The sequence below is a fragment of the Phaethon lepturus genome, unplaced genomic scaffold (genome assembly GCF_000687285.1).
Source record: "Phaethon lepturus isolate BGI_N335 unplaced genomic scaffold, ASM68728v1 scaffold288, whole genome shotgun sequence".
Taxonomy (NCBI): Eukaryota; Metazoa; Chordata; class Aves; order Phaethontiformes; family Phaethontidae; genus Phaethon; species Phaethon lepturus.
The window spans coordinates 38,979-51,286 of NW_010555327.1; the positions used below are offsets into that span (position 1 = coordinate 38,979).

Sequence of the window (12,308 nt, forward strand, 5' to 3'; positions counted from 1 at the left end):
CACAAACATATTGGTTAATGTCTGGTAGCTTTAGGGCTCATTCCCTGTGAGTACTGTTGCACTCAATATTAAAAATTAAACATATCAAGGAAAATATTTGTTTGAAGATATTAGTAATCAGAGCTGTTTCACTGAACTAGGTGCTCTGGGAATGGGAACATTCCAGTATTCGTCTCATGTGGTACTGGAGGAAATAGGGGAATTACACTGCAGCAACTGGTCCTTAACTGGTTTATTCCCAGAGATATATTGGTTTATATGAAATAGGGTGAGCTGCCAGGAACTTCTGAAGAATGAGGACACATCCAAGCTCCATCAGAAGTCTTCCTAGATAAAGATGGAAGAAATACTAGTGGAGGACAAGCATTATTACTGTGGAATGAGAAAACAAAGGCATTTGGGGAAAAGTCAGGTGATTCTAGATCTTCCTGTAATGTCACTGAACTGTACATAGCAAACTGACAACTACAGCTGTTACTGACTGAGCTTCATGCAACTTGTTTGTACTGCTCTGCCCTTTGTGTAAGTTTCAAAATACTGAATTTTACATTAATGCTTCATAATTTGCAGCATCAATGTGAGCTCCAGTAATGTAAAAGGAAAGAAAGGATATCACAAACTAAGACACAGAGGGCTGTTAAAGCTGTATGAGGATTTGGACAATCATACCTGACTCTCTGTAATCAATAATGTCTTTTCCCTTCCTTTAGAGTTAGGTGTATTAAAGTAAAAATTAAACAATTTATTCTAGACCCAGTGAGAGTAAGATGATCTTTCCCTCAGGCTGAATGTTTTCCTGGGTTCTACATGAACAGAGTAACAAATACATCATGGAGCATCTCCTAACTCAGACTGTAATTCAGTTTTCTGTTCAAGCTCTTCAGTAGTGATCTGTCTTGATGCTTGACACCAGTGTTCTGTTTCTTTGTAATACCATTTGCCTCTTTAAAGGCAGTTTCCTTTAAAAAGTAAACACATAGTGAAAATTACTCCAACAGTGGAATGTATATTTTTTAAAATAAGAAAAAGTAAGTGTTTGTGCTTTCAAGGTAGAAAAGGTCTCTATATGTGCGTGTGCTAAAGTATTGTGGGTTTTTTTAACTAATCTTCAAAAATAATTAACATAGTTGATTTTGCTATAGAAGCTGCTAGACAGCTGTAATACCTGTCAAGGTGCAAGTTTTTAATCATTTGCAAAGTGAATATGCATAGAGAGTTTGTACAGAGACATGTTAGCTGTATTTATAGCTTGAAAAGTTACTCCTAGAAGTCAGCAAGTCAGACAACCCAGAACAAGCATATGCAAATCATGTCACTTAAATACTATGTGAACTAATGCATATGCTGCCTAATTCAGTTCTGATTCCTGATGACAACTTCAGAGGGAAATAGAATAATTATTGTAGGGGTCATCGTAGCGTGGAGAAATGGCTGAAAATTTTTGAATTGTTTATTACTGACTGTGTTAAACTGACTTCAGCTTAAAAAAGTTAGAGATACAAATGTAGTGGAGGACAATGCCTACTGGAAGCTCAGAGCCCCTGTGAGGAAGTGGAAAACACAATGCAAAAATGATTTCAGAAATAAAACAGCAATATATTTGCTTTACACATTACAGTCACCAGCCATCCAGATGAATATCATTATTGGGAAAAAAATTGACCAGCCAGTGCTCTTAAATATCTGCTCAGACAGAAAGGCTTTGCATCTTAGTGTTATGAAAACTATGCATGTTCCAAAACCACTCTGTGGTACCACTCAGCCTCCATCAGCTTCCCTACCAAACAAGTAATTCCTTCCCCCCCAGTTCATTAGTTTCCTACCTACCAGGCCACCAAATTACTGATTTCTCCCGTCACCCACAGTCAAATCTAGCTCTCCTTCAATTTGCCCATTTTCTGCTCTACAAGGGCCCATAATTGCATGGTGTCTTTCCCATCAACTCTCGCCACCACACTGCCTGAGGCACTCATTTTTAACAGCTGAAAACTGATGTAAGTCAGGGTGTTCCTCAACATGATCACAGCATAAAGGTAGGACTTCTTCTTTCTGCCTATCTAAAGCTATTACTCTGCATAAACCTACAAAGACAGGCTATTACTTCTGCTTACTGCTAATTGTTTCTTTAGCTAAGACTTACCATTTACTTGGTGTCATACTGTTCCATATCACAAGTATGGATGCTGACTTAACAGAGTTTTACCATGAAGGGAATTAAACTGTCAGAACATCTCCACACTTGTGTGCCATGGCACTAAGTTCTTGAGTTTAGCACGAAATAATGGAAAATCACTTCAAGAACAAAAAACCCCAAAGTCTCTCTTGTGTAGTAATTGCACTGTTTCTGTACTGCCAAATTAATAGAAAATGGAGATGATTAGCAATCGAACTACAAGAGATCCTCTTTTGTACTAATGTGGGAACAGCACAGAATCTGGCATAATTTTTGCATTTCACGTCAACTATAACAAAATTCTTAAGTCTGTTCAGGGTCCATCTCTCCGTTCCTAGAGGAGCAGAGCAGGTTTGATCTCTCTGTGCACATGGGTGTGCATGTTTGTATTTTCACATTTTGTGGTATAAGGCAGTTAAATGGGCTGATAGTTTCCATTATAACTGTGTATTTAGTCTTTCTGAGGGTCATTTCAGTTCTCAGTAATGTTATTGGAAGGTGTTATTTGAATTTGATGGTTTAATTTTAATTTTTTTCTTACCGTACTATCTTGCCATACTTTCTATGCACCCTAATGTATTCAAAAATTGCATAGTTAGTGGCTTCAAATTGCAGCTATTTTGAGTAAATGAGTTTAGGTTCTACAAAAGCTAGCAACAACCCCTACAGAACTGTCAGCTCCACTCAGGGCTGGTGAACATTCACCCTCATGCTTATTTACAAGTAGCACTCATAGCAATAGACACTCAGATGACAAGTGGAACTTGAGACACTCTAATGATAGAGGTATGGGGACTCTGCAATGATTTATGAAGCCTCTGTGAAACACCTTATTTTTTTTACCACAGGTGTTATGTGGTTTATTTTAGCTAACCCAGAGTATTCCTTAGGATTTTAATAATGGTGATAAAATCTCCAGTTCAGTTTCTTTACTAAACTTCTGTCCAATACCAATGTATGCAATCTGCTAATTGCATAATTTTTTATAAATCACTGGTGAGCTCTAGTGTAATTTCAGTTGTAGTTTTTCTTCTGTACATGATACTATCATATAAAAATTAATTTGAGATTTCCAAGTATTTGATATAAAAAATAGAAAATATTAGAACTACAGAATGGATTATAGAGAAATCTCTCTCCCTTATGTCCCCTCGCCCTCCATTTTGTGGTGTTTTGGAGTTTGGTTTCTTTTTTTTAAGAGTATCATTAAAAGTACTTTATAATAGGGAAATGTTCCCTGAGCTCCCAATCTGCACATTCCAGCTTCATTGCTCAGTTCCTCTGCTTATTATTTTTCCTATACAAGGCTTCAACTCTTTTTTCCTGTCCTCCCTTTCCAGTGGTTGTTACCCGATCTTATATATTTTTCCTCACATATTTTCTTTACTGTTTTCCCATGTTGCTGATTTCTTTCTTTTGCTTTTCCACAGTCCTCTAGAAGCAACTACACAAGTCAGTTAGCTTGTAATCATCATGAGAAGCAAACTAGGGGTGGACCAACAATGAAGGGATTTCTGTGTGAGGTGTCCGAAAATCATAAAGCAGCACCTATACACTCTAATGTGTGTCTCACTTCACCTCTTAGTATTACAAAGGGTAAAATAAAACTAGTTCTACATGTTTTCACTCCTTTGGGAGTAAACCCCTGCCTAAACCTGTCTGTATAAAAAATAGTGAGTTCTTGTCACAGTTGTAGCTACTGCCACCTGAAAATCATTGTAACTTGCTCAGTCTTATGAATCTCTTTGTGTTACTAGCTAAAGGATTGTCAACTTTTCAACCCCAAAATACCAGCACTTCAAGGACAGTGGTACAAGCTGACTTCCAAAGTAGGTATCTCTTATAAAAGCATGGGATAACTGTGATACAAGAAGCCATGATCTCTTTTCTGTGGCTTACCCTCCTTTTTTTTAATTTAAAAAGAAATTATTCCTCTGTTGGAGGTGATAATATATGGATGATTTGTCCACTTCCTAAACAATGATTGTGTTTTACTTCCACATATAGTTGGTTAATGGATTATAAAGCCAGAAATGACAGCTATGGCTATGTAGAGCAATTTTTAGGCTGCAGACTTTCCTCAATTAATTCTTATTTGAATGTATTATTATTTTTCTTTTTAGAAATCTTTAAAAAGATTTTTAAATCTTTTAGAAAAATCTGTAAGTTTTTAAAATCTTAGGGAATTCATTGTCAATTATGATTAAGCAGTAAAGAAACTGGCATCAGAATAAATTTTGCTGATTGCTTCAATACTGAATTTGTCTCACTTGCTCTTCATCCTTGCATCTTACAGTTTTATCTGTTGGATATAGTAACTTCTAAAATTTCTCTTTCCCATGGAAAGGTACAGGAAACAGATTCATTTTTTCAGCATTCTCTGATCTCAGCCCTCGTTCTTGCCTTATTAGACATGGTAGTCAAGTAATCATTCTCAGAGGCCGTCTGGAAGTCTCTCTAGTTTATCAGCTGTGGATACTAGAGCTGCACTGAGCATCCAGGAGCTATCATCCCTGCGCCAAACACCACGATGTTATGTTATCACTTGGCTTACATTCATAGACCCTCTGACTAAGCAGCACAACCCACCTCCTGTTCACTTAATTGTTCACTATACATCTCCCTTCAGAAGTTACTTTGAGAAAAAAATCCCCTATCCTATTTATATGACTGAAGGTCTACTGGCTTGTTTTCCACAGCCAAGTATCAGTCAAACACGACAGAAAGGTCCATGCCTGAGGATGTGACTTAAAAGAACAACTCAAAGCAACTCCGTTGGTGGTGGGTTTTCCTGACCAGCATTGACTGTAATGGTCAGAAGCTTTGCAGTCTGTACTCACTCCTGCTCTTGACCAGCAACAAATAACTCCCTACTGAGGCAAAACCAAGAGGTCGAAAGAGCATATAGGAATACCATCTTGCTTGCAGCAAGTGGGTCTGATAATCGGATCACCTGTTGTGATGTTGTACCTTTAAATGTACAACATTTAGGGTGTTTCTTCAAGTGACATAATATGTTTCAGTGACTGAGACATACACTCAGACATCTAAGAATTGCAGTTATTGTTGGAGTCTCTGCCTGCAAAGAGAGCAAATAGAGCATTCATCATCCAATTCCTGTAATCCTATTTGATTTTGAGGTGGATGGGAATATTGCCATAGAGCAATTAGCCCAGTGTTGTTACTTTAATTTGGACATGGCTTATTTTCTTTTCCTTGACATCCATCGTGTTTGAAAATAGAGGACATTTTCATCTACTCTTGCAAATGCTATTTAACTACACCTATTTGCTTAGGGGGGTTTTATGCTTTCTCCATTTCTAACTGTATTTCAAAGTGCACAAACAAGAATTCCCTGTGAGGCTGCTGCAACTAGATTTCTTTCTAGTTTTCCTGTACCCCAATTTGAAAGGCTATTATGATCTCCCCCTATTTTGGGTCTGTCATTTTGCATAAACCACCTGCAAAAGCTTTGTGTCTTTGTGCACTTTTTTCTCTAACTCGATACATGGCATTACCAAACCTCCATTTATCATCATTGACCAGTGAGATTCGCAATGATGAACAACTTGGACAATTTTTCTGTAAAACTCCTGTTGGGTAGGATTTCTTGGGTGCTTATTTAGAAACAATAATAATTTTCTCTCTGAGAACAGCAAGTACAACCTGCTTTCCATAGAACAATTATTTACAATGCAGAAGACCTAGAAAATATTTTCCATCATTTTTATATATCACACTGTGCCAACATCAAATCCTCCAATTCAACAATGTTCATGTGAAACTGGGATAAACTTTCCATAAGATTCATCATTATGCCAGTCATCATTTATTAAAAAAAAAAAACAAACCCAAAACCCTGCCAGTATATACTGAGGTACATGACTTGTACTAGTCATTTTTTCTACTAGTAATTTTTTTACTAAATCAGGATGTCAGAGCAAAGCAAAACTATCAGTAACTCAACTAAAAGGAAAGCTTGGAGACCAGAGATCTGTTCTTGTTCATGCTTTAATCCTTGGGATGTGTTCCCCCAAACCACGTGGGAGCAGAACAGTGTGTGGTGTAACTAGTGTGTGGGTATGGTAAATTCACATCCTCGCAGATAATGCTGTATTACCTCTTCCTCCTACAGATACACCATTATTGAACTGACTGAGGGGAGACGAGGTAGAAAAAGCCACTCGTACTTTCCTTCATCACAGGGTGATAAATCTTGGAAGCAGGACCACTTAAAGAAGGGATGTGGAGATTGCTGCGCCGCAGCTTCCACATGTACGTGTTGGGCGGGGGAAGGAATTTACTAGATTCTTAGCAAGTGTAGCCCCCAAAATGTGCTTCAGAAAGGTTTATGAAACCTGTCTTGGCTCAAAGATTTAGGCTGGTTTCTTAAAGAAATGCGATTCTCTTGTCCTCTGAGGTCCTCCCTCATCTTTTCCTGCCCCAAGAAAACAGAGGTAGCGAAGTTCCAAAACCCCATTAGTGCCTCATTGAGGGAAATGCTGTAGAGTGAGTTCAGACCTCAAACCCCAGTGACCTCACAGGTAAGAGATACTTTCTGCTTCTTCCTGCGTTGCTGGTAAAGATCGTATCAATTAAGATAACAATACAGGTAACGTCTTGTTTATTGCAAATGCTTTCAGTAGCATGTTTAATAAAGTTATATTTCTATAAAACATAGGCCTTGACTGTAATTAAACTGAGCAATCCATAAAGATACCAGTAGATAATTTAGTTGCAAAGAGCTATGTTTTGAAGCAAGTAGGGATTTGTTTTCAGTAGGGAAAAATGTTCTACTAAAAATACGAGTTTTACAGCTGTTTGTTCTTTGTGAATAGGGTTGTTTGAGTGCCTTATGTTTTATTCAAGCCTCCAATAATTATCAAAGGATTTAATTTTAAAACGTTTAGCAATTTGATGAAGTACAAAACTCACATGGTTACTTAGTTTCCTTCAAAAATATTTTCTCTGTGAAAGATACCTTGCCTTCCTGTGGCTCAGGGTATTACCAAGTAATACCGAGTCCACGTGCAAGGTTCAAATAATTGGTTTTCTTTGGGTGGCAATATAGGCTTTCATTACAAAGCCTAGATTTTTCAGAGTACTGAAGCACAGCTGGTGTTCTTTGAATGAGGGAAGTTGATGTTTCAAATTCTTGGAACCTTCAGAACATTTGGAGATTGATCATGTGTTTTTTCATGGTAAACTGGATTATTCAGAGGAATGCTACTTATGAGAAGGCAAGCCTGTCATCTCTCCAAGAGTGGTGTGACCTACACAGTAATGATCAGACACAACCTGATTATAATTTACTGTTTTTTATGCGTACACATACCCACAAACATAATATCATAGATCTTCCCTAGCATATCTAATGAAACATACTTTCTTTGCTGAGAAGCAACAGAAGAAAAGCATATCCCCACAATTCCTCAGAGACAGACCAGTGCAGAAGAATTCAGAGAGATCAATACACTTTTCTTATCAACAAGGAAATTCCAAAGCTGCTCTTTGTGCATGGATAATAAATTGCCCATCAGTATCCCAACAGCTACATTCAAGACCTGTTCTTCCACAAGCCTCAGTTTTTTACACAAGTTAAGATGTAATCTTTCCAACAAATGTCTGCTTTATAAATAAAAAAATTTTTATTTTGATTAACACTGAATGGCAAGAGAACTCCTCAAGAATACATAAATGTCTACCCAGACAGATGGACAACTGTGCTGCATCACAGGACAAACTTCTGAGTGGTCCTCAGGATCAGAGCCAGAAACTCCATTTCGAGCCAGTCAGAAAACTCCACGTATTGATAATTACAGTAGGCTCATCTGTGATGGAAATTAACTCTAGGGCTGAGCTAAGCATAAAACTAAATATTAAGAACTTAATGATTTAAGTCAGGACTAATACCAATTAAGATTTGAGCATTCAGATATTGAGAATTAAGAGTACTGGCAGCAAACTTTCTACAATGGTTGCCTCTCTATAGTATACTCTGGCGTCTCACAAGCTTCTATTTTCTTTCATTCACACAGACCCAGTTTGTAGAATCACTCTGTCTCTTTGATGTGCTTTCCCTGTTTTTCAACTATTTCTGATATCTGCCAGTCTGAATAATTATTCTTAGGCTGATACTTGCCTCCAACTTTACCTTGAAGTGCTGATGGAAAACTCCATAAGAAAGCAAATTTCATTACCAGTGACAGAAAACTTAAGTAATACAGATAATACATAAGTATCATAAGGCATAATGAAAAGAGTGATACTGATTTTGCAATGGTGGGTGTTAGACAAGCAATTCAATCTCAAATTATCTCATTAAGTATCAGGCTATATTCTGAGATACGTATTTGGAAAACAACTTCAACTCTATAAATATAAGTTTCTGCAGCAAAGTTCCTAGTTGGGTTTGAACTTTACTTAGACTTACTTCTAAATATTTAGACTAGATATTAGGAGAAATTTCTCTACTGAGAGAGTGGTCAAGCGTTGGAACAGGCTGCCCAGGGAGGTGGTGGAGTCACCATCACTGGAAGTATTCAAAAAATGTGTGGACGTGGCACTTCAGGACATGGTTTAGTGGGCATGGTGGTGTTGGATTGACGGTTGGACTTGATGATCTCTAAGGTCCCTTCCAACCTTAATGATACTGTGATTCTGTGATTCTCTCTCCAAGTTTTTCCCCTGCCTGTTATTTTTACCATGAGACAGGCAGGTGTTGGCAAGACATCTGAAAAGATTCTCAGCAGTCCTGGACTTGGAAGAAAGAGCCCACTGAAGTTCATGAGCTTGCAATCACTAGTGTAATGCTTTTTACCCTGGGATTCATTCTGCATACTAAAACATATTATATTGAAGATACAGTATGATTGAAAACAGTGACTCTTATACACGGGGGCATGCACTGAATGACAGCCATCTGATGTGACCATTATTTGCTTGCTCCTGTAACTCGAGGTTACAGTATTCCCTTTTTCCATAGTAATGTACCTGGCCTCAATTCAAGAAATAAGAAAAAAAAATCCCAAACAACAGTAATAAAATGTCCAATTTCTTTTCCAAAGAAAGCCTCAATAAGTGATGATCTAAATGAATGAAGCTTGATATATATAAAATAAGAAAAAACACAAACCCACTGTCAAGCATTTCACCTGGCCATAAAAAGAACCTGTCAGACAGAGCTGAGAAAAAACTTGGGAGAATCACTATCCGAATTTAGGCAAAAGACAGAATAAGTGAAGAAAGTTTAAAATGGTAAGAAATTAATAATTTGCCATCTTAAAGGACCTTGGCTTTCCTGATTTTATTAATTTATTACTGAGCAAATACACTTTCTGCTAGTGTGAGAGCAAGAAAAGCTTTCTTTCCTACATAATTAGGGGACTTTCAGAAATAGTTTACTTTTTCCTAAGAATTTTGCTCAACTACTTGAAGAAATCGTTCACACATACATGTCAAAAAAAATTGGTTTCAGACAATTCAGAAATTGCTGAAAGTTTTTCACGTGCAAATTAAATAGTTAATTATGCTAATCTCTGAAAAGAAGTGACAATAAAGTAATCACATTTCTGGTCTCTACACTGTCATTTTTTTCAACCATCCAATGGTGGAAAAAGTAATATGCATTACTATTGTTACTTTCTGCGTTGAAACTTCATTATCTGAGAGCAAGTCAATTTTACTGTACCTTCTGTTCCTGACAAACCATTAAAAACAGGCAAAATGGTTTACAAAATTAGTTTAGTTTTAAGTCACAATTAAAATCATTCATACCTAAAGTAGTGGACAGCACACAGAAATATAGAAAGGTTCTTATCAAGAAGGTTTGAGTTGAAAAGTGTTATATGTTGATGTTCAGCCAAGTTGTTGTCTGATTGACAACCTTTTGGGTTTTTTTGTTTTGTTTTTGTTTGGTTTTTTTTTTTAGTTTGATGCAGACAGAGATGAAGAAGAAGTGTTCTTTGACATAAGTTCAGCAGTTGACAATAAACTATTTGCAAACAAAGAGGCTGCAGCAGGTGAGTTAACGTAAGATTTAAAGAACCACATTTTTTATACTGCATTTGACATCGGTGGTATGCCTTTTTCATATTCCTCAAGTATGTATGTACTGTAGCAAAGTCTTGACTGACTTCAAACATTTGCACAACCAAGGGAAAAAAAAAAAAATCTTTTTACACTTGGAAACTTCATACAACCCACCTAACATCTTGTTTATCTCCAAGCTCACCTTAAAATACTATTGATAGTTGACTAAAAAACTGTATCTTTAGTACAAATACTTTACAAGGTGATTGATTCTAGTTGTCCGGTGTCTGTTTCAGTTCCAGATGATACCTTGGTGTTCACCAGAAAACCAGTCCTATGAGATTAATGATCATACTTCCTCCCTAGTAATTGGTACTAATTCTGAAACTGTGTGCGAATACAAATCAGGTGTTTGGGGGATTTATAATCAATAAATATATAATTTTTATTTGTGCTTACTGAGGCTTGAATGTCCTCAAAGGAAAAGCCTCTGAGGGACAAAGGACTGCAATAGAATTGAAGCAGAAAATCAAAGCACTGAAAATCCATGACATCTGTCAGAAATATTTTGCTTGAGGAGAACAGGGAAACGTTCCTTAGTAACTTCACAACTTTTTCTTTTTACAGATGTCATTCCTGGCTGCCTTCCAAGTAGACCATGAGGGTTATATAGGTAGATGAGGTCATAAATGTCTTGTGAAACAGCACACAAAAAGAAAATTCTAGGTGAAATATTTTCCTGTAAAATTTACTACCTTTATTAAAACAGAGATTAGGTATGTATAGTAGAGAAAATAGTGTATCTGATCTCTCCTCTCTTTAAGGGAAAACTTATCTGCCATAGTTGGCAGATAGGGTAGCTTTAGTTATTTGTAATCATGAAGAATCATCTGGGGGCTGCCAAGGAAGGAGGAATTGATGTAGCACAATGAAGTCTAGTAGTAGCAATACATCTATTACCTCTTTTTGACAAAGGGCAAATTACTTCTTTCTACTAGCAAGACATTTGCAAAGAGCAGGGCTTCAGACAGAAAGATCAGGCCGTATTTTGAAGATTTGAAAGGGGCTTCCAAGCTAGCTAGCCTACAAAACCCACCCAGCAAAAATGCTATTTTTGATAATGTTCAAAACGAGATAAAGATGAATTATCAAAGCAAGGGTGGGGGAGTGGGGAGATTGAGAATGATAAAAAGTGCATTAGCTAAAGAAAAAAAACAAGTTTCTAGTGGTCAGCTAAGATGCATACAAGAATAGACTACTAGCTTTCTCCATTAAGTGGCACGCTTGCCTCTTTTGTGCTTAACCTTATTCCTAGAGGCAAGAGATTGATTCCAAACCTAAAATGGCATTCCCACTGTATAGCACTGTATTGATAATTATCTGTGAATTCCCTAATTAAATGAGCTAAGTACTGAATAGCAAGAAGAGGAAAGAAGTGGCATAAAGGTGCTAGGTCTGACAAACAGATTGACAAAAGCTAAACAATTTGCACAAATTGGTTGTGATTCTGGATTAGTTCCAGTCAGTTTCTTGACAGTCTGATCTACTTAATAAATTCCTCACCAAAATAATTCAAGAGCTATGAACTTTACCAGAAGCCATGCCACAATCATCTAATTGGTATCTAACTGAGCACCAGTAATAGTAAGGAGAGTGAAAGTAGGCTTTCTAGAGATCCTACAAGACCAGATATTTAATTTCTAGGGGTTGCAATTCCAGCATTGCCTTGATCTCACTTTTTGTCTTTTAGTCTTATTAGTGATATTGCAATGTATTTTAGTTCCTGGTGGCTAAAGTAAACATAGTATTTCTAATATTTTTATGCTTCCACATCAATCTAACTCATATATTATACCTGTAAAATCCAGTTGTAATCAACTCTGTAAGAATATATGCTGAAAGAACTAAATAGTTTTATAGATTAAAATACAATTTTTTCATTGTTGCCTTCTACAACATGTAAGACTGTTGCCAAGAGCAACAACCTGCCATGAAACTCAACTGTGTAAGGTTACAATAAAATTTGTATTAGAAGCATCCTACTGAGAACAAAATTAAAATGTAATCAGTATAATGCTAATCAGTCCTTCAGTAAATTATTTCT

The 12,308-nt window shown here is 36.8% G+C and overlaps 1 protein-coding gene across 1 annotated transcript in view; it reads left to right on the forward strand.

Moving 5' to 3' along the window:
- The window catches only part of AK5 (adenylate kinase 5), a 92,846-nt gene that overhangs the window by 38,854 nt on the left and 41,684 nt on the right, over window positions 1-12,308 (forward strand). Inside the window, exon 7 of the mRNA XM_010292107.1 lies at window positions 10,104-10,194. Within this exon, the coding sequence (XP_010290409.1) occupies window positions 10,104-10,194 (91 nt within the window). The remainder of the gene's footprint in view (window positions 1-10,103; window positions 10,195-12,308) is intronic.